The following is a 26,190-nucleotide window of genomic DNA, read 5'->3' on the forward strand; positions in this document are numbered from 1 at the left end:
GAATCGAACTCACAGCCTCATGCTTGCCAGGCAGGCAGCCTTACTTTTCTCACTGCCTGGGTTGCTTTCATGATTACATTGGCCATGTTAATGATGTTCTTTTGAACTTATCTTAAAGGTTATTATGCTGATCGCTGGAAAGACTATTTAAGGGGCAAGGGCCATCCAACCACGAAGGCGTTCTTTGACACAGCTGAGCAGAAGCCCTTCTGCAGTGAGTGGTGACTGTGGTCTGTTGTTTTTATCTCACCCCCTTCTCTTGGGCATAGCTGAGTCTCAGCTTCGCCGCCACTTCTTGGCAAATGAAGGCTATAGCAAAGCTTGGAGTTTGGAGCTATCTTGAATCCTGATCCTGTCACATGATAACTGTGTGACCTTGGTCAAGTCATCTAAGCACTTAGAATGTCAGAGTCCTGACTGGTAAAATGGAGAAAATAATGCTTATCTTCTGGGTTACTAGGGTTAAAGTATCAATGAATCAGAATTGTGAGCATCATCAAATAGTCACTATCATCACTAAAAAACTGCTTGATTCCTCAAGAGACAGGAAATTGGGGCTAGGAAAATTCAGGCAGCAGTACACCTACTGGGTCAGTTCCAGCTCTATAGCAACCACGGTGACCTAAAGGCATCAAAAGGAGAGCATGTAAGATGGGAGCTAATTAGGGCAGCAGGTGATGAAATGTCCTAGGACACAATGAAGATTCACCTGGGCAGATGTATCTTTTGCAATCTGGTACCCCCTTTCCACTTTTCTTTTTGTTTGTTTGTTTGTTTTTGTTTTGTTTTTCTTCCTGTACCAGGAATCAAACTCATGACCTTGCGCTTGCCAGGCAGGCGCTGTGCCGCTGAGCTAAATCCCCAGCTCCCCCGTTTCCACTATTCTTGGGAGCAACTGTTTTATAAAAGGTGGCAGATGCCTGGGTTTCCGTCTGCCTTTGGAGCCACACACGGCAGCCCAGGATTTGGTGTCTTCCTGGTCCGAGAGGGATGAGCCGCTGAGCAGTAATGAGTCATGAACTGGCAACTCCAGGGTTGACCTTGTTCCTTCACGAAGCTGTTCTCTCCCTGGGCCTTTTTCTATTTCCCTGAAAGTCTGACCAAGAAACAGTAAATCCGATTATCACAAGGGGATGCCCATCTCCTCAAATACATTTGACCTTGGGGAGCAAATAGTAAGGAGGAAGAGAGCTTTCTGGACACATCCTGTCTCATTTATTCAGTGAGAATTTATTGGGTGCCTAGATGGGTGTGCCTGCTGGGATTATAAAGAGGAACGATCACCCCTTGTAGGATAATTTTATCTTCTATAAAATCCAGCTATTCTGATAATATTTATGCAGATGTGCTCAGAGATTTACCACCGTACTCAGCACTTCCCTTGCAATTTGTAAGGACGGTTAAGGTGCTGAATGACCCTGGGGGAACCTAGAGCAGGACTGGGACGCCAACAAAGGAGAGCTGACTGAGTCTGAGGGCCAGGGAAGGACATGACATCTCTTGGAGGAAATGATATAAAGCTAAACCCTGAAGGATGGCTTTGCGAAGCAGGCAGGCCCGGAGTAGGAGAGAAAGCTTGGCAGTGAGGATGGTTCGCACGACTGGGAAAGAGAAGAGGGAGGCCAGGTGGGCTGGGGACCACGGCCCAGATGATGGAAGACCTCGCCAGCTCAGTAGGGTCTTCAGATGGCCAGTTGGTTGTTTTATCACAAGGTGGGCAGGAGATGAAGTGAGCTAGTCACACTCGACAGTAGGCTATGAGCCTTCGGTCCATAAGGTGGGAACCCCTTGTGCCTGAACGTGGCGCGGGATACCACGGAGCGCTGCTGCTTCTTCTGCCATTGGTGCAGACAAAAGAGAAAGGCATGGTGGGATAGGCTGCCGTGGATCTTTGCAGAGAAACTAGAGGAAGAAAAAAGGAGACCCCTTTAGTAGGGATGCTGGGTTTTTGGGAATTGCTCCTCCAGGGAAGTAGTAGCGGGGGGGGGGGTGCCTCTTTAATCGCCTTCTCTCCTTGTTTGGCAGTATATCATTATTTCGTGGACATTATATCTTGGAACAAGAATGTAAGAAGAGGGTCAATCACAATCAAGTTGAGAGACAAAGATGGAAACATCACGGAGTCTAAAATCGATCAGTATGTTGAGCTGCAATAGCTTGTAGTTTATTTTTTCTCTTTTTGCTTGGGGAAATTACATCCTGAGTATGCATGTTGTATTATTTATATGTTCATACTTTTCCTCTTCTGCAAAAGATGGAAGGGAGTATGCTACTTAGTTACTGTCCCTGGCTCTTGATTTCCCAGGCTGTCCGTAAGTGGGGTTGGTGCCACGGTTTTCCTTCCTTCTTCCTTCCTCCCTTCTCTCCATCCCTTTACCTCTTTCTCTGCTTCTTTTCCTCCTTACATCCTGGATTAAACATTTAACTACAGAGTTACTCTTGTTTACTGTAAAGTTCTAACCAATCAAGGTATATGCTGATTTAATCATTTCACATTCTATACAGATATCAGTACTTCCAGGGGCTGGGGATTTAGCTCAGCGGCAAAAGCGCCTGCCTTGCAAGTGCAAGGTCGTGAGTTCGGTTCCCGGTACCGGAGAAAAACAAACAAACAAACAAACAAAAAAGATATCAGTACTTCCAATGGGTATGACTATGATTTGTTAACCAAAAATAATATTAACTTATAAATCTAAAAGAATATTCCACATAAAAATGTAAGTCCTTGGTCACATCTCCCCACAGCCCCAACTCCAAGGTAAAAGGCATCAGCTATGTACATGTTTCTAAGTAGCCCAGGCTGTCCTTGAACTCATTGTCCTCTTGCCTCAGCCTCCCCAGTGCTGAGATTACAGGTGTGCACCACCATGCCTAGCCATATTTCCATCCTTATGTGAGCTCATAATGTACATATATAAACCTATGTAAAATAAATATGTATATGTGTATATAGAGATATGTTTCTGAAACTCAGAGAATATAACTGGCAATGAAAATTGGAAATACCAGCTGGGTATGGTGGCACAAACCTGTAATCCTGGCATTCTGGAGGCTGAGGCAGTGCTTTAGTCACGTTCTTGCTGCTGGGACAGAATACCTAAAGGAGAGGTTTATTTTGGCTCACGGTTTTGGTCTGCAGTTGGCAGAAGGTCTTGAAAGAGCAAAGTGGATCACACCAGTGTGATCTGGAAAGGAGGGCAGGGGGCCAGGGAGGGAGATACACCCGTTCGGGTCATATCACCAGTGACCCACCTCTAACTGGGACCCAGCGCCTAACCACATGCTCAGCTGCTGACCTCATTAATACATGAACCCACTGAGGAACACAACACCCCATGATCCAGTCATTTTCCAAAAGCCCCACCTCTGAACACTTGAGAGTTTTGGGAGATATTCTAGATCTAAACCTCAATGGGTATGAAGATCTCATGTTCAAGCCTAGCCTGAGCAATTTAGTGACTTACTGAGGCCCTGTCTCAAAATAAAAAATAAAAAGGGCTGGGGATATAGCTCAGAGAAAAGGCCAGGGGTTCAGTCCTGAGCATTGCAAAAAAATTGAGGGGGGAGATATACCTCCAAAATCCAACAATGGAAAGTGGTTAACTTAAATATTTCCATGTAACAGAATATTATTCATACATTGAAATTTTTATGACATACATGAAAGGCAAGCTTATACTATGCAAGTGAAATATAGAAAAGCAAATTACATACATGTTGGCTTAGTTACTTTTCTCTTTGCTGAGACAAAGTATCTGACACTCCAAGTTAAAGGAGGAAAGGTTTATTTTGACTCAGTTTGTGGAGGTTTCAGTTCATAGTCAGCTGGTTCCAAGGCAGGTGGCATGGCAGAAGGGCATCACAGAGCAGAAACAGTCCATGGCAGGGCAGGCAGGAGGCAGCAAGCAGTGAAACAGCAGCCTTCCTTCCTTCATCCCTTTATATACCATCCAGGCTACAAACCTATGGACTGGGGCCACCCACATCCAGGGCCTTGCATTATCCACACCTAGAACTATGCTACACCAATTTAGTTATCACAGACTCTTAATCCCAGTATCACCTACCCTGATCCAGTATCACACACCTATGCTTCAGCCACCTCCCAAAGGCTCCACCTACAAGCACATGAGGCTTTGGGGAGACATCTAGATACAAGCCATAAGTATAAGGTTAGCTCAACAATGTAATAAAATGAAACATGCCAAATGTTAGCTTGCCATTTGGATTGTGGGACTAGGAATGCTTTTTTTTTTTTTTTTTAAAGCTTCTTTTTAGTTTTCAGTCTTCTATTACGGCTGTGTGTGTGTTTTAACTTATGAAATGATTAAAGCCGGGCATGGTGGTGCATTCCTGTCATCCCAGCACTCAGAGAGCTGAGGGAGGAGGATCACCGGGGATTCAAGGCCAGCCTGGGCTACATAGTTCAAGGCCAGCCTGAACTGCATAGCGAGATTCTGTCTCAAAACACAAAACAAGGGCCAGGGATATAGCTCAGTAGCACAAGTGCCTGCCTGGCAAGCGCAAGGTCCTGAGTTTGATTCCCAGTACCAAAACAAACAAACAAACAAACAAAAACCAAAAAAAAAAAAAAAAACAAAACCACAGAACAAAAAAACCCAAAACATACTGTTTTTGTGTATCACTTCTATAACCAAGACAAGGGGCAAGAGAACCTTTGGAATAAAGGAATTTGAGATTCATTTTGTTCCTTTACTCTGGAAATGTTTCCTGGGTCAGCTGGCTACCAGGCACTCAGGTTGTCTCTCGGCCACATCCGCAGAATAACAGGATGGTGTGTGAAACTCACAGCCACTGTGTGGGCCCCCTGGTAAATAGTGATGCCTGCGCGTGCCTTAGAGGTGACTTCTTTTTCTTTTGGTGCAGGGCTTGAGCCCAGGGCCTTGATTGTGGTAAACCCACACTCTAGGCAAGTGCTTTCCCACTGAGCTACACTCCCAGCCTGAGTGTGACTTCTTCCAGAGCCTCCAGGCTTTCGCATCCTCACCAACACCCGCTGCACTAGTGGGTGTGAGGTGGTTCTGTCACCGGACGCCTCCACTGCACTCAGAGCGCCTCCTTCCTGTCTGGCGCGGGGGCCAGGGTCACTTTGCAGTTTCCGGGCCTGGAATCAACCACGTCTTCTGGGAGCCCTGGTTCGTTTCTGTGCAGATGTGCTTAAAACCCAAACCTGGGCCCCTCTCCCACTGGTTTTATCTGTGGCGCTTCTGTTCTCCGCAGGACTAGAGCTGACTCCAGTGGGCTGGGGTGATAGACAACTGCTCACATCTGCCCCACCCCAAATGAAGGAGGCCCGTAGGGGACAAGCCACTGTTCCTTTTTTTTTTTTTTTTTTTGAAAAACAAGAGAATGAAAATATATTAACAAACACATATATGTTTACCAATTGACACAAGAACAATACAAGCAATACTGAAATTCAGACAAGGTGATAGGAAATCAACAGTGGTTGCTGTATTACATATTGATTTCTTCAAAGTGGTTACTTGGGAAAACAAATATAGACGCGTAAGATTGGTCAAACAATTAATCATTAACTGTTCCTTTCTTTTTTTTTTTTGATGTTTTTGGTTTTTTTCCGGTACCAGGAATTGAACTCACAACCTTGCGCTTGCCAGGCAGGCACTGTGCTGCTGAGCTACATCCCCAGCCCCTAACTGTTCCTTTCAATAAAGCGATAGAAGTCAGTACTGCAACTATGTTAGCTACCCTGCCGCTGTTCCTGTTTAAAATCTTTTTATGAGTCCGTGTTTGCGGTACACGATTACATTCCCGTGGGGAGTTGCTGCGTGTGCCTCACACATCCCAATTCTTTTTTCACCCCCTGTCCCTTCTTTTCCCTCCCCTTCCCTTCATCTTCTGGTCCCCTTCCTGTTTGCAAAAGATCTATGTCCTTGTTTCCCCCCCTTTTTTGAGACAGGGTCTCCCTATGCAGTTGAAACTCACTATGCAGCCCAGGCTGGCCTCAAACTCACAGCAATTCTCCTGCCTCAGCCTCCCCAGTGCTGAAATTACAAGCATGTGCCACCATGCCCGGCGCTCCTCTTATCTATCGTTTCTTTTGCTCTTTAATTTGTTTATACTTTGGGTTTCTCATATAAGGGAAACCACGTGATATTTAAACTTGTGTGTCTTATTTTTTTACTGAAGATTATGGTCTCAAGGTGCGTCTACAGATGACTCAGATCTGTCCTTTATGGCACACTAGTGCTCTGTGGTATATAGGCCTATTCTTCCAGAACCCAGGTGGCTCCTCATCTCTCTGCAGCCCCCTCTTCCAGCTCCCAGAGGGACAGGCCCTGCTAAACCTCTTGGGGAAGATCTGCGTACCTTAGGGTCATGGGGTTCTGTCTGTAGAAAATGTCTCTACACATGTGGAAAAAGTATTAGAACCTAAGTTTAGCTGTTTTGAGGTTCGTCTTGGGAGGGAAGGTGGAACGAGGAACAAGCTCTCCATTAGAACCTAGTTTGGCTAAAAACACCCACGTGCCTCTAGCAATGCATTCAAAGGAAAGACCAGGACTTTGAGCTCAGAGCTGAGCTTGATTCCCTGCAGGGTCACAGAGAATCCCCATCTCCAGGGAGTTTAAGCTGTGCTGCTGCTGCTCCTTTGCAGAGGAGGGAAGCAATTCCCACCCTGTGGAACATCAGGGCATTGGGCAGCTGTGTCCAGGGATGAGCAGATCCCGGGTACATAGTAGGTCCTCACGAGCACCAGGCGTTTCAAGGGCAGGACCTTCCCTCAGACAGGCCTCTGGAAAGTCCCCAGCCGGCCCCTGAGTGGCCAGTGCAGCGAGGCCTGCTGACCGGTGCTCACAGGCTGCACAGCTGCCTTCTACCTGTGCTCTCCTAACAGTGTCATTGCTTCCTAGTGAGCCGGCCACATTTGAGAAATACCACCAAGTGAGTCTGCTGGCGAGATTTAACCAAGACCTGAGCGAGGTGGCAGAAGTTTCCTTGATGTTCTCCACGGGCTCTGTGGTCGGCCCCAAGTACAAGCTCAGGGTCATCCGCATGAAGCTGAGGTCCCTCGCGTATCCGGACAGGTGAGCCCAGGCAGGGCATGACAAACAGGTTACAGGAGCCTGGCGAGTTTGCATGGTCTCGGGTCTTAGCAGGACTTGAGTGTTCACGGTGGGGGAAGGGAAGGGCTTTTCAAACGCAGTCTTGATGGGCACATGCCTGTAATGCCAGCACTGGGGAGGCTGAGGCAGGAGGATCTCTGTAAGTTCAAGGCCAGTTTGGATTATGTAGTGAGTTTAAGCTCATAGTGAGACCCAGTCTCAAAACAAAAATCCAGAAAAACCCCAAACAAACAAAACAACAGAAAATAAAAGCAAGTAGCCCTGCATCCAAGAAAATTATACTGGTATGTGCTTAAAGAGAAAGGGCCAGCAGACCGAGGAAGTGATTTGTTAGAGCCTGAGAGTGACCTGATTCCTTTTTCACCACCCAGGCTGTTTGCAAGCTGATAATTTGTTGTAGAAAAAAAAAGCTTTGTATCATTTTGCAAACTGATAAAGCAGAGCCTAATGTTTAAAAAGGTTAAAGAAAAATTGGATTGTTTTCTACTGACAGTGTAAGGCTACTATTATAGCAATGCTAAATCTGGCTAAATTTGTTGAATTTGACAACTGCTCTGAGAATGTTCTTTTTATTTATTTATTTATTTATTTATTTATTGAGACAGGGTCTTGCTATGTAGTGCAGGCTGGTCTTGAACTCATTATGTAGCCTAGGCTGACCTTGAATTCATGAGGATCTTCCTGCCTCAGCCTCCTGAGTGCTGGGATTACAGGCGTGTACCATCACAGCCAGCTCTGAGAATATTCTTGTTCTTAAGAAATACATAGTGAAGTTTTTTTTTAATATACTGAATTATTAAGGCATATTTAATATTAAGTACTTTCAACTAGTTTATAAAAATATGTGTGAGGGGAGAGAGATTTTAAAAGGTACATAACTGTATCTATATTTTGTGATAATGTCACTTTTCCTAGAATTTACTCTGGAGGGAGGGAGGGAAGGAAGCAGAGAGAATGATGTGGGATTTAGGTTTATGAATTTTTTTCTTGAAGGTTTAAGATACTCTAAAATATTTAATAATACAAGTAGCTTGTCTTTTTTGTTTGTTTGTATTTTGAGACAGGATCTTCCTATATAGTTCAGGCTGCCCCTGAACCCACTATGTAGCCCAGGCTGGCCTTGAACTTGTAGCAATCCTCCTGCCTCAGCCTCCCAGTGCTGGGATTACTGGTGTGTACCACCACGCCCAGCCCAAGTTTCCTAATAATATAAGTTTTGAAAAATAATAAAAGTTTCTTCTAAGAGGACAGCCATATTAAATCTTGCTGGGCATGGTGGCACACACCTGTAATCACAGCACTCAGGAGGCTGAGGCAGGAGTATAATGAGTTCAAGACTCATATCATAGAGAGTTCAAGGCCAACCTGTAATACAATAGTGAAACCGTGTCTCAAAAAAACCAAACAAATGAACAACAACAAAACTGGGACTTTTAAATAGCTTTTCTCTTGATTTTCAAAGGAATATATGGTTTGTTTATACAAATTTGGGAAATACAGAAATGAATACAGAAAAATATCACTTATAATGTTGCAGAATCCAAGAGATCAAAAACCAACAGGGAAAACCAGGAGGATTTTATTACATATACACCTGGCTCCCCTTGACCTTATGATATCCAAAATGGCTGAGCGAGCCCTAAAGGAAAGGCTCCAGATTTTTACACATTTTACCTAGGGGGTTGGTCTTTCCAGTGGCGAGAAACTGCGGGTGGGTGAAGGTGGGCTGCACGCCAGGGTATAGAAGCAAGACAAAGCAATTAAAAGCAATTAATAACTTAGTCTTAAAAGAAAACTGGGCCGACTGGCTGTGATGGTGAACGCCTGTGACCCCAGCACTGGGGAGGCTGAGGCAGGAGGATCGCTTTGAGTTCGAGGCCTGCATGGGGCTACACAGTGAGTTAAGGCCAGCCTGAACCGTACATTGAGACCCTATCTCAAAAAAAAAAAAAAAAAAGAAAAAAGAAAGAAAGAAAATAAAGCCTATGACTCTCATGAGAACAGAGTGTCATCGGCTTTGTTTACAGGTCACAATCAACAATCTTATCTGTACTGGAACAAGGAGTGACAGCCGCAGGGGAGGGGGCGATTGTTTAAGGCTGGGAAAGCTTGTTTTCCTTTCAGTCCTGCTTCAGTCATGTCAGTACTTAGAAGTAACCGCTGTTAATGTTCTTGGTTATTTCTTTTGAATCTCTCTAGTCTTACCCTTCAGCCTTGTTGAAGTCACACAGTCATCAAAATTCAGACTCCGCTCTCGTGTGGCGGGACTTTTTCCCTTCGCAGAGCATTTGGCGATAGTGTTTGAAACAGCTGCTCCATAACCCTGGCTCCTAAGGATGCGATGCAGTTTAGTGGAGCAGCACACGGTGTTCCCCTTGTTTCACTGATGAGGCTGTTTTGTCATCTTCCCGTTTTCTCAGGCCGCAGCTGTGCCGCTATGACCTTGTCCTGATGGAAAATGTCGAAACCATCTTCCGGCCTATTCCCTGCCCCAGGCTGCAGCTGTAACTTCCTGGGGACCGGTGGCACCCCAGTGCCAGCCGGGCGACATCTATAGGCTCCGTCAAAGCTTCGCCTCACCTTTTCTTCAAGGTTCCAATAGTACAGAAGAACGAAGGTTATTTCTAGCAGCGTCCTATGAGTATCACACTGTCAAACGTCAAGTGACCTTGTGGTTATGAAAGGATCCCGGGAAAGCAACCCCTAACTAGGGCAAGTCAGAAATAGCCAGGCTCCCGCCAGCCCTGAGCTTCGCCTGCTGCATCCCGGGACCTCGTTTGTTCTGACCTGTCACTTCTCTGCGTGTCACCAGTGCTGCTGTCCCTCAGGGCTGCGGGTGGAGCATCTGAAAGGGAAGCATGGCTGGAGATCCACTGTGGACACCCACACCCACCCTGCACCAGGTTCCCCGCAGTTCTGGCACACAGCAGGGTACAGCGGAACTGACCTACCTCGCAGGGCTGCTGCGGGCTCGGAGGTGCATGCAGGAAGGGTTCTTTGCAATCCACATCTGGGAGATGTGGGTGGAAGGGAATACACTTTTATTTATTTTGATACGGCTGAGCTCTCCTGCTTAGAGCAAGAGGCAGGAGAGGAAAAGTGGATCATTATTATTATTATTAATTTTTGGTGTGGTGCTGGCAATGGATCCCCACTGAAAAACATCCAGCCCTAGACACTTTAAGCAATCCCTAAATAATAATATTTATTTTTCCCTATTACTAGTGGAATCCACGATTATCGAAGGACATTGTTTTCAGTGCATGGTACACAGGGAAAAAGAACGCTATACACAACTCTACCTGTTAAAGGGGATCGATGGACGAAGTTGTAACTTGTTTTGTGGAGAATGGAATTCACCACACAGCTGGTTTGCTTGTGGGGCATCCGAAGCCTCCAGGTGGGGGACTTGTTCGGTTTCCCTGGAAGAAGGTGTGATGTGTGACTCTGGAATGACAGCGACAGTTAAGTAGGAGGTCCCTGAGAGCCGAGGCCAAGAAGGCTGGAATGAAGAGAGGATGGTCCCTGGGGCCAGATGTCCAGGTCTGGGACAGGCCCGGTGCCATCCACCTCCTCCGAGTGACTTCTATCACTTGCTGTGAAGACAGCCCTGCTTGTAAATGAGAGCCTTCAGCAACAGGAGTGCAAGGGCCTTTGTTAGCCCTGTGCTCTCCCATGTGGTTCTGACTGAGCTTGGGCCTCGGAGCAGGAAGCATCATTGGGTGCTGCCTATTCACTTGGAAGGAGACCCCTTCCGAGTCCAGGGGGAGAAGACAGCCCTAGGAGTCTCCTCTTGGGGAAGATGTCCTTGTGTTGGCCAAATCCCATGACCCTCAGGTTCCATGGTCTCCAGCACTGCCCAGGGTTTCTCTTCTGAGTCTCTCTTGGATGCTCAGCCCTCTCTCTCTTTCTCTCTTTTCTCTCCCCAGCTGTCTTTCTCACTGATCATACCTGAGTGCGCCATCTTGTTCTTTCATTGGCTCCACTACTTCCTCACCAAGCTTCTGGTTTCAGTCAGAAAGAGTTCTCGGGACAGTAGTGCACACTAAGACATTAGGCTCTGGTGTGGCAAGGAGTGTGATCTCCATTACGCTACTGAGTTCCTTACCTTGTCCTAAGCTTCAGTTTCCTGGACTATAGCAGGGTAGGGGCAGTTGAGAGTCCCTACTTCATGCGGGTTGTGCTGTGGAAGAAATTCCTGCATGTAAAACACTCCCTTTGGGTCTACAAGATACTCAAGGAACACCATCTGCTGTCACTTTCTCTTTCATTGTGTCCCTAGGAGATCTTCCCCTCTCCCCTCAAGTCAACTATTTCCTCTAGATGATGAACTCTGATGTGGTTTGGTGAATATCCCCCAAAGGCCTATCCCTAGCTTGGCATTGTGGGCAGGGTGTGGAACTTTAAGAGGTGGGCCTGGTGGGAGATCTTCTGCTCGCTGTAGGTTATTAGCTTTCCATTGCTAGGACAAAATACCTGACACACAACTTAAAGGACGCAGGATTTATCTTGGTTTTTGGTTTCGGTTGATGGGCAGCTGCCTCCAAGGCAGAAACACCATAGGGGAGGGTAATGGTCAAGCAAAGCTGCTCGCCTCATGGTGGCTGGCTGGAAGCAGAGAGAGAACAGGGAGAAGAATTCACCCTTCTACGTCAAACCCCCAGCAACATATGTCCTCCAACTAGGCCTCATCTCCTGACAGCACACTCAACTATGAGCTCATCAGTAGATGAATCACTGAGGAGTTTAGAGCCCCATGAGCCAAACACCCTCCAAAGGTCTCACTTCTACACAACTCTGCACTGGGGATCAAGCCCCCCATACATTACTCTTTGTGGGGATCCTTCCTACTGAAACTGTACCTGCAGGCATTCCCTTGAAGGGAACAGTAGGACCCCAGTGCCTTCCTATTCCTCTCTCATCCATATTCTTGCTATGGGGTGAGCAGTTTTACTACGCCACAATGCGCTCTCTTGACCCGGGCCCCAAAGTAACAGGCCAGCCAACCATGGACTGAAACCTCCGAAACCGTGGGCCACAGTAAGCCTTTCCTCTTTAGTTATCTCACGTATTTTGTTACAGCAACACAACACTGACTAAAACAGTCTGCAGATCTGAATATTCGGTCTCAGCTCACATGCTTGTTGAGTGGTGGTACAGGGCAGAAGAAAGAATGAGAGCTCAGGGGGCAGCAGATGGGCCTTGCATCCCTGTGCAGCACTCATTGCTGCAGACTGCACAAGTGACTTTGTCTGAATATCTACTCGTCTACTCATGGATAAGTAGGATAAGGACACTTGCTTTGGTGGGTGGACTAAGCTTCACTGTGTTGATTTCCTCCACGGCACCCATCATGCTCCAGGATTACATCTCTCTCCATGCTCGTGAGATCTTCAAGGTCAGGAACCTCATCTTCTTGTTCCTGCCTCGATTCCTTGCCCCAGCACAGGCTCAACAAAGTTAGCTCCTCATCCACTTTCCCTCTTACATTCTTTTGGCTTCTCAAAGTCAGCACATACCAAGCCAGGTCTTTGTTAGAACCTGACACATTAATTCGACAAAGACGTTTAAGTCCCAGTTGTAAGAGAAGCACAGGGTTAGTTAGGGCTTGGAGCAGACAGATTGATGAGACATTGTCTCTTTTATGGAGCGGTTCACTGTCTCATAGGGAGATGGGTGATGACATTTTTCAGGGCGCTTTAAGCACAAACAAGGAACAACTCTTCTGCTTGTGAGAGCTGGAGAAGGCTTCTCAGAGGAGGCAATGGTTGTTCTTAATGTTGATAAAAGGAGGCATTTTCCAGGCGGGGGTTGGGGGGAGGTGGGGAGGTGGCCAGACTAGGCAGAAGAGTATTGTGGGGGGCAGGAACTAACCCAGTGAATGCTCAGCTGGATGGAGGGCTGACACTACTCTCACTTTCTTAAATGGAAAATTTCTAACATAGAGAGACAATAATAGTATAAAATCCACATTTCCATTTCCCAGGCTCAACAATAATCAGCTGCTGATCAGTCTTGTTCTTTTATATCTCTACCCCCCATACCCCTGTATGTTATTCTGATGCAAATCCTAGGCACTGAATAATTTCATCTGTAAGTTTTTCAGTATCTTGAAAAGAAACTATATCCTCTTTTCTTCTTAAGAATGAGTCATAAGGGCTGGGGATATAGCTCAGCCTGCCTGGCAAGCTCAAAGTCGTGAGTTCGATACCAAAAAAAAAAATAAAGAAAATGAGTCATAGAATCATTTTGTTTTTTTAGTTCTGTACTAGGGATTGAACCTAGAGCCTCACATAGACTAAACAAGTGCTCTACCACTGAAATACATCCTGGCCCTTTTAAAAATTTTTTATTTTTGAGACAAGGTCTTGCTAAAGTGCCCAAGCTGACCTTGAACTTTGCATCCTGCCTCTGTCTCTGAAGTAGCTTGGATTACAGGTGTGCACCACTGCACCCAGCCCACAGTATTTTCTTAATCCTGCATCTTGTCCCATTTTTACCCTGGCCATACATGTGGTAACTGCTCTATATCAGGGTGTACTATTTGCCTCTCGATTTTAAGAGGCTACATACAGCCGAGTTCCACTGGTAAATATACCAATTGATGGGCATGTAGGTTATTCCCGATCTTTTAATGTCAAAACAAAGCTGAGCGAACATTTGTGAACATATACTTTTGTATATCTATGGGGATATCTGTAGGTTCCATTTTTGGATGTGCAGTTACAGGATCTTGTACACTTGAATTCCGACAAGTGCTCCCTAGTTGGCCCAAGACGTTCTTTGAGTGCTATGGCAAGGACACCTTCTCTCTGCTGCCCAGGCTGTTGACCCTCTCTGTCCCTTGCTTCATTTAATTAGACACTGCCCTACCAACCCGCCTCCCCCAGCCTGGCCCTCTTCCTTGCTTCCTCCCTGTGGTCTTCGACCCTTTTTATCCGGGCAGTCGCAGCTGTGGACTCAGCATGCACGCTAATCGCCCGCCCAAGTGAGCACCCTAAAATGGGAAACTGAGTCACGCGTATTCAACACCTGTGGTGGAGCCTGGGCATCTGCACTATGAAACACCCAGCTCCTTCGCTTGCCTTGCAGGGCTGTCCAGTTGGTCCTTAACCTCTGTCTAACGTCTCATGCCTCTTGGGTGTCCCTGAAACCAGACTCCGGTGCCTTCCTCACGGCCAGCTTCCTCCCTCCCTCTTCTGTTTGGGGAATTCTGAACCCCGAGGGTAAACTCCAACCCCACCGCTTCCAGAACCCACGCAGGGTGGGAACCACCACTTTGGGAGCCAGGTTGGCTTGGGCCCTCACCCCGCTTCTCTTGTAGAATGCCACTTGATCTTTCCAAAACCCAGATTTACTTATTAATTTTGTGGCGCTGGGAATCAAACCCAGAGCCCTGCGAGTGCCGGGTAAGCGCTCTACCCGAGCCACACCCCTAGCCCCCAACTCTTAAATTCAAATATAACCACTTTGCAGGGTAATTGGGGAGGCTAGGGATAACGGGAGTAGAGCAGGCGCTGAGGAAAAAGCAAGGCTGGTTATTTCTGCGGCCACTGTCACCGCCCCTGACGCCCCTGGCAGATGATCGAGACCTGGCTCTGCATCTGTGGGTTACTCTGTGTGACGGAGCTGAGACGCAGACTGCAAAGTGGCCCCTGGCTCTCCCTGGATCTCTCAGCCGGCTCAGAGGCGGAACTATGGGATTCAGCGCCTGCGGAGTAAGTAGAGAAGGAAGCAGGGACACAACGAGAAGAAACCAGCCCGCAGAGGCGCACGCGCAGACCAGGTTTCCTGCTGGAGGCGGGGCCGCAAAGGGGGCGGGGCTTAGCACGGAACACCCCACCCCCACCCGCACGCCCCGGTCCGACAGCAAACCCGCTCCGCCCTGCAGTTCCAGCGCCGCGAGGGGTCGGCGCTGCAACTAGCGTAACCGGCTGTCGTGCGGCCCGGCGGCGGGCAGGGCTGCGGCCCCGCCATGCGCCCGCTGCTCGGCCTCCTCCTGGTCTTCGCCGGCTGCACGTTCGCCCTGTATTTGCTGTCCACGCAGCTGCCCCGAGGCCGGAGACCCGGCTCGGCGGAGGAGCCTGACGGCAGGTGCGCGGCGGCTATAGCGGGGTCGGGGTTCGGGTGCGAGGATGAGGGTGACGGATCCGGCCCGCGGCTACACGGAGAGTTGCCGGGGCTTCCCCGCGCGGAGGCCCCTGGCCGCGGCCGGCTTCGCCCCTGCTCCCTGGGATCAGCGCGGCGGGGCGGGGGCCGGAGCAACACCTGCCGGGCCGGTTCCCGCGATCGACCGATCGCTGCCCACTCCCTGTAAAGCGCACGGAGGCGTGCCCGCGCGGCGGCGCGCTGTCAGGGAATGTACTGAGATCTCAATGTAAGGGCAGTTGTTTCCAGTTACTGTCTCCAGTGCCCTCGCCGGGAAGACGCCGACCAGGGGAAGCATCCTCATGAGAACTAGGGGCTCTCCTCATCCCTGATCAGTGATGGAGCCCAGGATGGTTCAGATGGCAGAGGCAAGGTAGCCTTTGCACCGTGACCCTTGGACAGGCTTTAGAGAGCCCTGAGGGCCAGATTAAGATCAGGGTGAAAAACCAGGCTCTTTGAGAAGGTTGGTTTCAAGCCTGCCATGTTATCAAGAAACTTATGGGGTTTTTTGTTTTTCGTTCAGTGCTGGGCGTGGAACCCAGGGCCTCACGAATGTTAGGCAAGAGATCTGCCACTGAACTACAACCCCAGCCCTAGAAAGTTACGTTTATGGGATAATGATGTGCATAGGCTAGATGTGCTTCCCTAGAGAATCTTTAATTGGCCTGTTAGTGAATGGTGAAACACTCATTTTTCCTAGTATTGTTCTTGGCTTGTGGGAGAGGTAGTATCCTTAAGAAGAAGGCAGTTTAAGGTGGCTAGTGCTTGTCTGGAAACAAATCCTTTTAAGAATAAGTCATAAAGGAACTGGGAGTGTAGTCAGCTTAATCTTTCACGTGTGCTTAGCGTGGTAGAGGCCCTGGGTTCATTTCCTAGCACCAAAAATCAATCATTTGTAAAATCTAAGAGTTAAGAGAAGTTCAGTGATTACCCAGCACCAACATCTCCTGTTTTAGATAAGGAAACTGAGGCAAAGGTCACACAACTTGGAAGTGGCAGAGTGGGCCACCCCAGGACTCTTGCCTCCACACTGCAGCTCTTGTGTCGGGCTCCACTGTTGTACTGTGTCTCCTGTCATGTGTTCAAGTTATGTATGTGCTCCCAGCAGACCCAGGGATGGGCAAGTTTATAAACTTACTTAGAAAAAAGAAACAGCAAATAATATCCTTGGGCACTGGGTAGAGCTGGACTCCTGTTTCCATCTGACTTTCCAAATGCCCAGGTCACTGTGGTTCCCTTCGGACCTAGCAGAGCTGCAGGAACTCTCCGAAGTCCTTCAAGAGTACCGGAAGGAGCACCAGGCCTATGTGTTCCTGCTCTTCTGCAGCGCCTACCTCTACAAACAGGGCTTTGCCATCCCTGGCTCCAGCTTCCTGGTCAGTGTCCTGCCTGCCTTCCAGCCCTGTTCTCCTTATCTGTCAAATAGGGCTACTTCTCTGAAAAGCATAGCGAGTGTTGCGTGGGAACGAGAATTGAGACAGTGGGGGGTGGCACTCTGTAGCTCTTAGCACTTACTGAATGACTGGGTGCCTGAGCAGGAAGTCCTGAAAGCGTCCTTTTGTCCGGCTTGCTTCCCTCTCCTCCCCCAGCACCTTCTCTGTATTCTCAGCTCGGCCCGGATCTCCCCAAGCAGTTTGCTGGAAACCAGAAGATAAGCAGACATGTCTGGGGGAGGCAGGGCAGGAAGGTGTGTGGCGCTCAGGCCAGGGGCTGACTCCTTGGGGCTTCCCTGGTCTCATCTTTCCCCATTGAGCTGATCCCTCTTCAGGGCAGAGAGCCAGCTGCTACTTGGTGGGGGCCTCACACCTGGACCTGGGGGTGCATCCTGGCTCTGCCTGGGTTGCTCTTGCCGTGAGGATGAATATGTCACCTGCAAAATGGGATAAGCATAGTGCAGGACTCAGAAGACGTCCACACATGAGATGCTCAGCCGGTCCCGCTGCCTCACTGCCAGGGCCTCCTTTTGCTTTCTGTCTTGGATCCCAGGCTTTGGCAGATTGATGTTTACCAGCCAGACTGCATTTGAGAAGTACTGGTTTACTTTTCTATTCTGTGAACCTAAGATTTGAATGTCAGCTACAATTTTGGTCAGTGCAGAAACTTTATTATGAGCCCATTACATAGATGTAATTTCAGCAGAAAACAAAAAAACCAAAACATCTCCTGTAACCTGTGTGGTCTTACTGAAGGAACATGCATGGTGTGTGTTCATCTTTGAGGGAGCAAAAATGACTTGGGAGTTTCATTTCTACTTTCTTGGAGCCGTGGTCATTGCTGGTCTCCACAGCCCATGCAGCACAGGCTGGGTGCTGTGTACACACGTAAGCCTTTGAATTTGCTCCTGCCCTCAGAGGTGCTAATCCTGATCCTTCTTTTAAAAGATGAAGAGGCTGAGCCGGGTGTGGTGGTGACACCTGTTATCCCAGCACCCAGGAAGCTGAGGCAGGAGCACTGCTGACTGCTGTGACTTCCAGGCCAGCCTGGGCTACAGTGTGAGACCCTGTCTCAAAAAACAAACAAAATGATTTTGAAGAGACTGAGGTCAGGGCTGTAGATCCCAGCCTTTTCAGTCACCTCCCTAAAGTGTGGGGGGTGGGTTTTGCCTGGGAAACCGCAGAAGGAGGAGAGCAGCGAAGAGTCTCGGGCTCCGGGATGAGGCGCTGATAGGTACCAGGTGTTGTCATGGCTGAGCATTTGCTTTCTTCACAGAACGTTTTGGCGGGTGCCTTGTTTGGGCCATGGCTGGGCCTTCTGCTGTGCTGTGTGCTCACCTCAGTGGGTGCCTCGTGCTGCTACCTGCTCTCCAGTGTTTTTGGAAAGCAGCTGGTAATCTCCTATTTTCCGGATAAAGTGGCCCTGCTACAGAGGAAGGTAAGGAGGGGCTGCAGCTGAGCACCAGCCCTAGGGTCACCTCATGGCCTCAGGGCAGTGAGGAGCAGGGATGTCCCACCGGGCTCCTCTGTCCTTCCTTGGCGGGTCCTAGGGATTCTGTTAGTATCGTCAGGAGGCACAGACCTAGGACCAGATCCCAGCTCTGAGCCATGGGTGCTGGTGTAACCCCATAATCATAGTACTCGGAGATTGAGCAGGAGTGTTGGGGTCGGGCTGTGTAGGACGGGCTGTGTAGGGGTTACACTGCTGACCACAGTGCTCTCTGGCTGCGCTAGAAAAGCTCATATCTCTGAGGGTGAGATAATACAGCTGAGAACATTTGGCTCACTCCAAATCCAGGGCAGTAACTGCCAACCTTAGAGATCAGACAGTTCTCTTAACTGCAAGAAATACTGCCTAGAGTGTCTTTGTTCTAACTTCTCAAGGCCTGCTCGTTTTTGCCTGCTTTTGTCTCAGCTGTCCCCTCCACTTCCTGCCCCCACTCCCCCGAGTTGTTAAGGACCCAATCAATACAGACAATCCAGAGAGTTTTTGTCTTTGCTCCAAGGGAGCTTTGACCTTCCTGGATCCCCAAACCATGTTGCATTTTGTCTTTTATTTAATCCATTTCTGTAAGCTTGGCCATAAAATTGAGAACTTGGCCAGCTCTGGATACAGGAGAAGTAAAAGTTCAAGGCCAGCTTAAGGTACATAGTGAAACCTTGTCTTTAAAAAAAAAAAAAAAGGAACAAAGAAATGCCCAGCTCTGTGGTTTTGGGCAAAGTTCCCAGCCTCTCTGATCCTCAGTCTCCTCTATTTGAAAAGCAGTCCATACCCTCAAGGCTGTGGTAAGAATTGGCAGTAGAAGCCACAGTGTCCAGGACAGGGCCTTTCGTGACGTTCTGCCTTGTCCTCTTGCTGCAGGTGGAGGGCAACAGAGACAGCTTGTTCTTCTTCTTACTGTTTCTGAGACTCTTCCCCATGACACCAAACTGGTTCTTGAACCTCTCGGCCCCGATTCTGAACATTCCCATCGTGCAGTTCTTCTTCTCAGTCCTTATCGGTAAGGTGCTGGAGCATAAGTTCGAGTGTTTAGTGCTGTCGTACTGGGGGACATCCGGGGGTCACGTGGGCCTGCCTCCAAGAGGACAGGCTCACAAAGAGCATCTTCAAGCGTGTGACCTAATATAATTACTCCTGATTTCAAATCTACTCAGACTTGAACATGAAAACCCATAAAAACACTTACAGAATCAGTGGGATCACTTGTTATGTTTCTGTATTTAGTGTTTACTGGGTATCAAGCGCTGCGATAGGCATTAGTCTTTTGCATTACCCGAGATTGTCTGCCTTGACCCACGGTAAGTGCTCAGTAAATGCTAGCAGGGCGAGCAGGGTTGGAGTGAGGGTGTGTAGCCCTGAGTTTTGGGTGTGGGCAGAAGAATGGAGCAGAGCAAGGGACTTTCTGTCTGGCTCTCGCCTGTTCCAACTAAGCTCTACCTTAGGAAGGGCTGGCATCAGGAAAGCCCTTCTTGCTTTTGGAGAACTGCATGACACTCCGAAAGCTACTTTCTCTCAGGGGACCTCCTGGCCAGATGCAAGGCTGGGACTGAAGCAGCGTTTCTCAGTTGGTTCCATCCCCAGCACGCCCCCCCACCTCATATATGTATATAAAAAAAAAATGAAAATCACCTGGTCTGTGTGTGTGGAGGGGGTGCTGGGAATGAACCCCAGGACCTTACACATGCCAGCGAAGGGTTCTACCACTGAGCCACATCGCAGCCCACTCCTTGGGCGCTTTCAGCAATCCCTACGTCACCATCGCTGGGGTGGGAAGCGGGACTCAGCGTATTTTAGTTTTGCAGGTGACGCAAGGATCCAGCATGATCTTTAGTCCTTGGAAGGGATTCTGTTGGGTCCTGAGTTTTGAAGTTGCCGGACTTAGATGACTGCTAAAGTCTCTGCTTGGCTTGGCAATTGTAGGACCTCCGGCATGCTCTTCCCCCTCGGAGGGCCGGAACTGGAGCAGCGTTTCTCCGAGGGTGGGCCTTGGTCCGCCTTTATTGGGACAGTGATGTGCTAAGGCCCTGTAAAGTCGGTGACTGTTACTTTCCTTGCCCTGGAAGCCTAAAGTGAGGATGCGTCCTTAGAGCGTGGAGGGACTGGCAGCTGGGGCTTTCAGGTCTAACAGAAATCTGTTGTTGGGCAGCTATTAATAGGGAAGACCTGAGAGAAACAGATCTTAAATCGAAGCAAAAGCAACCGCAGGCAGCTGTGATCATATCAACTTTCAGACAGAGCGCGTCCGTCCTCAGCTAATGGGGTTAAAACAGCTTGTATTACCTAGGGGGCATGAGGCGTGGGAAGACTCTGGAGACCAGGGCTCCTTCCTGTCCGCAAGCTGTGTGACCTTGAGTGGTCTGTGACCTTCGTGTGCCGTGGATTTCCTGTATTGTAGGAGAGGAAAGGATGGTCAGGGGATCCCAGGCTAGTCAGAAGCTTGGAGTGGGGCGTGGGAGAGTTTGTGGGATGGAGCCTGATGATGTGTTTTTAAGGTTTTCACCAGGGTGTTGTTGCGTGACTAACCTGTCCGGCTACTAGCCAGGCTTTCAGTGGCTTTGATTACTTGTTAGTGCAGAATATGAAAAGTAGTATTTGTTTTAAAGAATTGGTTTGATTTTGCAGTGCTGGGGTTTCAATCCAGCGCCCCCAGGCATGGCAGACAATGCCCTAACACTAAGATATTTGTTTCTTTAATCTTATGCATACTGTAAATCTCATAATGATGGTGTTTTATTCTATTCTTTGGCTACTGGGCACTCAGAACCAGATTTGGGGCCCATCTTAATTTTCATTTATTCATTTATTTTTTTTTTTGTCTTTTTGAGACAGAGTCTCGCTATGCAGTTCAGGCTGGCCTTGAGCTCACTTTGTAGCCCAGGCTGGTCTCGAACTCCCAACAATCCTCCTGTCTCAGCCTCCGGGGTGCTGGGGTTACAGGTGTGCGCCATCATGCCTGGCTTGGGGCCTATTTTAATAAATGCACCAACCTTATGCGTTTTTGTACTAACCTACTTTCTGATTTACTTACTCTTCTGCAGTCATTTGTCTGAGTTTTAAATGTGTATCTTATGCTAATCTGTATGTGTGTAGACCAAGTTCTTGTGTTGCATAGGCAGATGTAGCCAGGAAGTGAGGAAAGGAAAGAAAAGAACAGAAAGGAGAGGAGGAAGGGATGGTGGCACTGGGTCAGGAGCTAGGCTAACAGTGGAGTCGCTCTTGTGAATTCCTGGGCTCCCTGCTGCAACGTTTTTTTCTTACTTTTCCTGCTCCCATTAACAGGCTTTTTCGCTTCCCTTCCTCTAGGTTTGATCCCGTACAATTTCATCTGTGTGCAGACGGGCTCCATCCTGTCAACCCTCACCTCCCTGAATGCTCTCTTCTCCTGGGAAACGGTCTTGAAGCTCTTGGCCATTGCCCTAGTGGCCTTAGTCCCTGGAACTCTCATTAAAAAATTCAGCCCGAAGCACCTGCAATTAAATGAGAAGGGTCGCACAGAGAGTAGAAAAGACACGTGATCAGGATTTCCCCTTTGCCTCTTCCCTGAAGTCCGCTACTGATTTGCATAAGGGATGTGGTTCAAAGACCCTCATTGTTCCTGGACACCATTCATCTGTGCGTGGTGTCCTGTTGTGACGGGAGCTGTGCTCTAGCAGGTGGATTGTACCAGGGCTTATTCCACAAAGAACTCAGGATGGCCGGTCGGGTTCGCCTCTTGCCGACTGCCTTGGGAGAAGATGTTTGTCCTTGGAGAGCACCTCCTGCAAAGCGACAGGCTGTGTGACAGTGCTCAAGTCAATAGTGTCAGGCTGACCCTGAGCCCACCTCCCTGATGCGGCTCTTCACCCTCTGTCAGTCTCCTGGGGAGTGTCTGTTCTGTGCTTTTTTGCTGGTGAGCTACCTCTTCCATAAACCAAGGGAATCCAGTTGATGCACTACCTAGCACTTCCACCTAGAGCTCAAATGCACAGTGACTTCTGCAGTGTTCTTATGTTCAGTCACCTGATGTCTGCGTATGTCACATCTCTTGTATGCTATGACAGTTAAGCTGACTGCAAACAGATTATTAAATATTAATGGAATAAATTCTTTTTCTTATGGATATGTCCTGGAGAGGGCAGGGCCCTGGACAGGGTGAATCCAGTGACCATCTGTATGTTTTCTGCTGTGTCCTTTCTGTGTCCCTTCTACCTCTTCCTGCTAGGAGAGTGATTCCGTGTACTAGGCTACCAGCCAGTGTCCCCAGTGAATGTTTTCCGTTTTGTTATTTGCTGAGAACGAAGAATAGTTGTTTCTTTTTTTTTTAAATTCAAAGAGGCAGACTTGGGCTGATTACTTGGTTGTGCTGCATTGTAATTACCTAAAACTGTCATTACTTCCTGTAACTGTAGGGTTGGTTTGGTACAGGACTGGGTCATGGCCTTTAAGGACAGATGGACCTGGTAGCTGAACAGAGTGGCTTTGTGACCCTGTACCCTCATCACAGCTTACCAGACCCTTACCCTTGGGCATCATCTGCTGGGTTTGTTATTTCAGTTAGCCAAGAACCTTGCCAAGGCTCTAACCTAGGTCTCTTATTCTATATGAATTCTTGGGACTAACCATGTTCCACAGGAAGGCTCCCAGGTAGTATTTTTTGGACACAGTAGGACTCTTGTACAACAAAAATTTCATTAAAAGTGTTCTGGAGAGGGGAGGGGAGAGGAGAGAGCTCCCCACACTGGTGCAAATGTGTGTCCCTTGTCCCTTTTCAGGACCCTTAGATTTGTCCTTTTCCTTCTTGCATGGTTTTCCAAAAATGTGCCTTATTGTTTATGAGTTTACAGGTAAAGCAGTTTCCCAAATAAATGGATGTAAACATCCTGTGTTAAATCAGTGGACATAAATGCTTGTTTCTACATGTTGCTAAATTTCACCTGCCCTCACCAAAGAGAATCTAGGATTAGCCGGGCGTGGTGGTGCACGCCTATAAGCCTAGCACTCGGGAGACTGAGGCAGGAGGATTGTTGTGAGTTCTATGCCAGCCTGGGCTACAAAGTGAGCTCAAGGCCAGTCTGAACTGCATAGGGAGATCCTACCTCAGAAAGACACACATACACATACAAAGAATCTAGGATTTCCTGAAAATCAGACAGTCCAAAGTGGTGCTTTAGCTTTCCACTCTTGGTAGGCCTCTGACCGAAATTCTTCCAGATCTCCACTTCCTGTCTCTGCTCATGTCCTAGCGGTATCATTAGGGATAGGAGCAGCTGTGAGAGGGGCAGCAGAACAGCACAAGGAAGAGGCAGAGAGCCTGTCTAGAGTCTTCAGGAAAACTCAAGAAGGGACCATGACAAAAACGATGGTTATCGCTTCCTTTTGTGGTTGTGTCTGAAATGCAAGGTTCACGGAGACTGGGTTTCTCCATGACGTGTTTTTCCTGGTTGTGGAAACCCATTCATGTGAACTCTTAGTTACTTGATGTTCAGACACATGCTCCGGCCTGTGGTCACAGCCTGCAGGAAACAAGCGATACCTTTAGGAAAAGACGGGACCAGAGAACACTGAGGTACACTTTTTGTTTAATCTCATGCATTTTGTTTTGCTTTGAGAGTCGCTCTTGTTCCCGTTGCTGTTCAGTACAGACATCAGAAAAGAACACAGAGTGAGGAGCTGACAGTACAGACCACAAGGGAGACAGGCGAGGGAGTTCATTTTGAAACTTAACCACAGAAAACGAAATTCATTTGCTCCAAATGAATAGGAACTCAAAGTATTATCGTAAGGATTGAGAGGGTCTTCCTACTTCCAGAGCCCAGGAAGTGTTCCCTCTGGAGCTGAGGGCTGCTGGGGTGCTGTGATTAAGACGGGACAGCTCGCTAACCACTGAGGTTCTGGCTGGGGTCCCTCTGGCTTGCAAGTGCGGGAGGACCGTGTCACTGGACAGCGGGCTGGGGCTGCAGCCCGTGATCCCTGAGTGCTGAGAAGTGGCTCTGGAGAGCAGTCCCGCTGGGATTCTGCTGGAAGCTTCCTGGTAGTGGTCTTGCCATCCGCTTGAGGCCTGGCCCTGGGAAATCCTGCCATCACGCGCTGAGTGCATGACAGCTAACCAAAACCCAAACCCACTCCTGTTTCTCCAAGTGGTGATTTCGGAGCACCCGCCTCCTGCGTCTGTTCCTGAGAAATGCTCCGTGTTCACTGGGTCCCCGGCTTGGCAGCCTAGCGCGTGCCAAGTTGGACAGGCATTTGCAGTGCGCTGTAACATGCAAACAAGCAGACTAATAGGATTCCCGGGCCCGGCTGTGAGGCTGTAACACTGCTGGTGTGAGTACACTGGGACGTGTGTTCTATGAAATCAGCAAAGAAAACCTTGCTGCCTGGAAAGGCACTAGTTTCACACCCACGGGATTAGCCAGAGTCTTGAAAATGTCACACGAGCCTCAGCATCTCGGGAGGAACATGCTTATTGGATATCGAGGATGCGAATGAAGAGACGTCTTGGAATTTGAGCCATCAGTGTTTGTGATTGTTCCATTGGAATTGCAGTCCAAAAGGGCAACAAGGAGAGGAAAGTGACCTTTGCCCTGCCATCGTACCGGCCCTGCCAGCCTCTGGCGGGCTCCATAAGGAGAACATTGGGAAGGTCCTGTCGTTCTCCCACCAGGACGAACTCACGATCTCTAACTACCTTTTGGAAACGGATTATCCAATTTGAGGTGGATGGAAGCAGTTCCTTTGTGTGTTAATTCCAGTCAAATGGTGATGCTTCAAGTGCTGTGTTGTGAGGGGTCTGGGGCTCGATATAGTGCTCAATAAGTGTGGCCGTGGGTGTCCAGGAGAAGGTGGCAGACGGTTGTGCTCTTGTTTCTTGCCTAGTAGGAACACAAAATATACCCCACTGTCCTGTGGACTAGGGCAGGAATTCCTTGGATTTTACATGTTATGTTCTGCTCTGAAAAATTCAATGTTAGGAAGTTTAAGTAGGAATGTTTTCAGAAAAGGAAAAAAAAAATGAGACCCAAAGGCACAGAAAAAAGGAGTAAGCCATCTGATCAAGAAGACCACATACGTCCTGAGAGGAGGTCAGTGCTTCATGGTGGGGAAGGGCTTTTTAAGCAGGCTTGGTTAGTACCAGGAAAATCCAAAACCATCACATCTGTGACTTGGTGTGGCACAAGGGAATAACAGCACAATGAGGCCCTGAAATAAATGCCTAGTACTTATTAAATCCTACTAAAAATGACCGCACTCCTACAAAGAGTTTTTTTTTTTTTAGATAGGGTCTCACTCTGTAGTGCAGGCTGGCTTTGAACTCGCTTATGTAGACTGGGCTAGCCTTGAACTCTCTACGCTCCTCCTGCCTCAGCCTCCTGAGTGCTGGAATTACAGGCACATGCCACCATGCCCAGCAATAAATGTGTGGACACTAAAGCTTTGAAACATTTGAACTTCAAGTAGGCCATTCCAATTCACCTTACAGCAGCTCTCTGGATAGAGCTCCCCATGATCTTGCAAAGAGGTCTAAGCTTTAGAGGTGTAAGGTCTACTTCAAAGTTGATGCAGCCCTTTCCATCCCCCTGCTGAGCAATTTTAAGAGGAACTGTTATTTGAGGACATGATCTAGAAAAAGATAAAAACCCAAACTAAAAAACCCCATCTCCCCCAAAAAACTAGGCACTCGCATGCAGTACAAATGGAAACCCATCTTGCAGTCAGTCAAAATAATGTTCAATGGATGTACACATTCATGCCAAAGGGGGTTCAACTTTCATTCAGTGATGTGGCTGGAAATCATGGCCCTGGGAGGTTCCTTGAAGCACTGTTGTGCCTGACAAGACCGAAAATTAGCTCTGAAATTCCCTGAGCTCTTGATTCGCCATTCTTTGATGGCTGTGGAGCCGTTCTCAGGGAAACACACCAATTCAAGATTTTCCTGGTTTTCAGAAGGCAAGTGATGAAGGACAAGGCGGGGGGTACAGAAACTATTTCCCTTTCACCTTGGGCAAAGGACACCAGACACCAGGAC

The 26,190-nt window shown here is 48.3% G+C and overlaps 2 protein-coding genes across 2 annotated transcripts in view; both read left to right on the top strand.

Annotated features, from left to right (window-relative positions):
- Window positions 1-11,354, top strand: part of Liph (lipase, member H) — a 34,255-nt gene extending 22,901 nt beyond the window's left edge. The window contains exons 7-10 of the mRNA XM_005383294.2: window positions 119-214; window positions 2,026-2,137; window positions 6,894-7,067; window positions 9,527-11,354. Of these exons, the coding sequence (XP_005383351.1) occupies window positions 119-214; window positions 2,026-2,137; window positions 6,894-7,067; window positions 9,527-9,614 (470 nt within the window). The 3' untranslated portion in view covers window positions 9,615-11,354. The remainder of the gene's footprint in view (window positions 1-118; window positions 215-2,025; window positions 2,138-6,893; window positions 7,068-9,526) is intronic.
- Window positions 11,355-14,955: 3,601 nt separating this feature from the next.
- Window positions 14,956-23,057, top strand: Tmem41a (transmembrane protein 41A). The gene is made up of 5 exons (XM_005383295.2): window positions 14,956-15,200; window positions 16,477-16,630; window positions 17,964-18,125; window positions 19,050-19,188; window positions 21,492-23,057. The coding sequence occupies exons 1-5, from the start codon at window positions 15,082-15,084 to the stop codon at window positions 21,701-21,703; spliced, it is 786 nt and encodes a 261-aa protein (XP_005383352.1). The 5' UTR covers window positions 14,956-15,081; the 3' UTR covers window positions 21,704-23,057.
- The last annotated feature ends 3,133 nt before the right edge of the window (window positions 23,058-26,190 follow it).

The sequence above is a fragment of the Chinchilla lanigera genome, unplaced genomic scaffold (assembly GCF_000276665.1).
Source record: "Chinchilla lanigera isolate Chin_1 unplaced genomic scaffold, ChiLan1.0 scaffold00019, whole genome shotgun sequence".
Lineage (NCBI taxonomy): Eukaryota > Metazoa > Chordata > Mammalia > Rodentia > Chinchillidae > Chinchilla > Chinchilla lanigera.

Bases quoted from the DNA above. Each gene is read 5' to 3' on its own strand.
- Tmem41a (XM_005383295.2), top strand. From the start codon at position 15,082: ATGCGCCCGCTGCTCGGCCTCCTCCTGGTCTTCGCCGGCTGCACGTTC. The intron at 15,201-16,476 runs GTGCGCGGCGGC...CCAAATGCCCAG, and splicing joins GCGGAGGAGCCTGACGGCAG to GTCACTGTGGTTCCCTTCGG. The intron at 18,126-19,049 runs GTAAGGAGGGGC...CTCTTGCTGCAG, and splicing joins TGGCCCTGCTACAGAGGAAG to GTGGAGGGCAACAGAGACAG.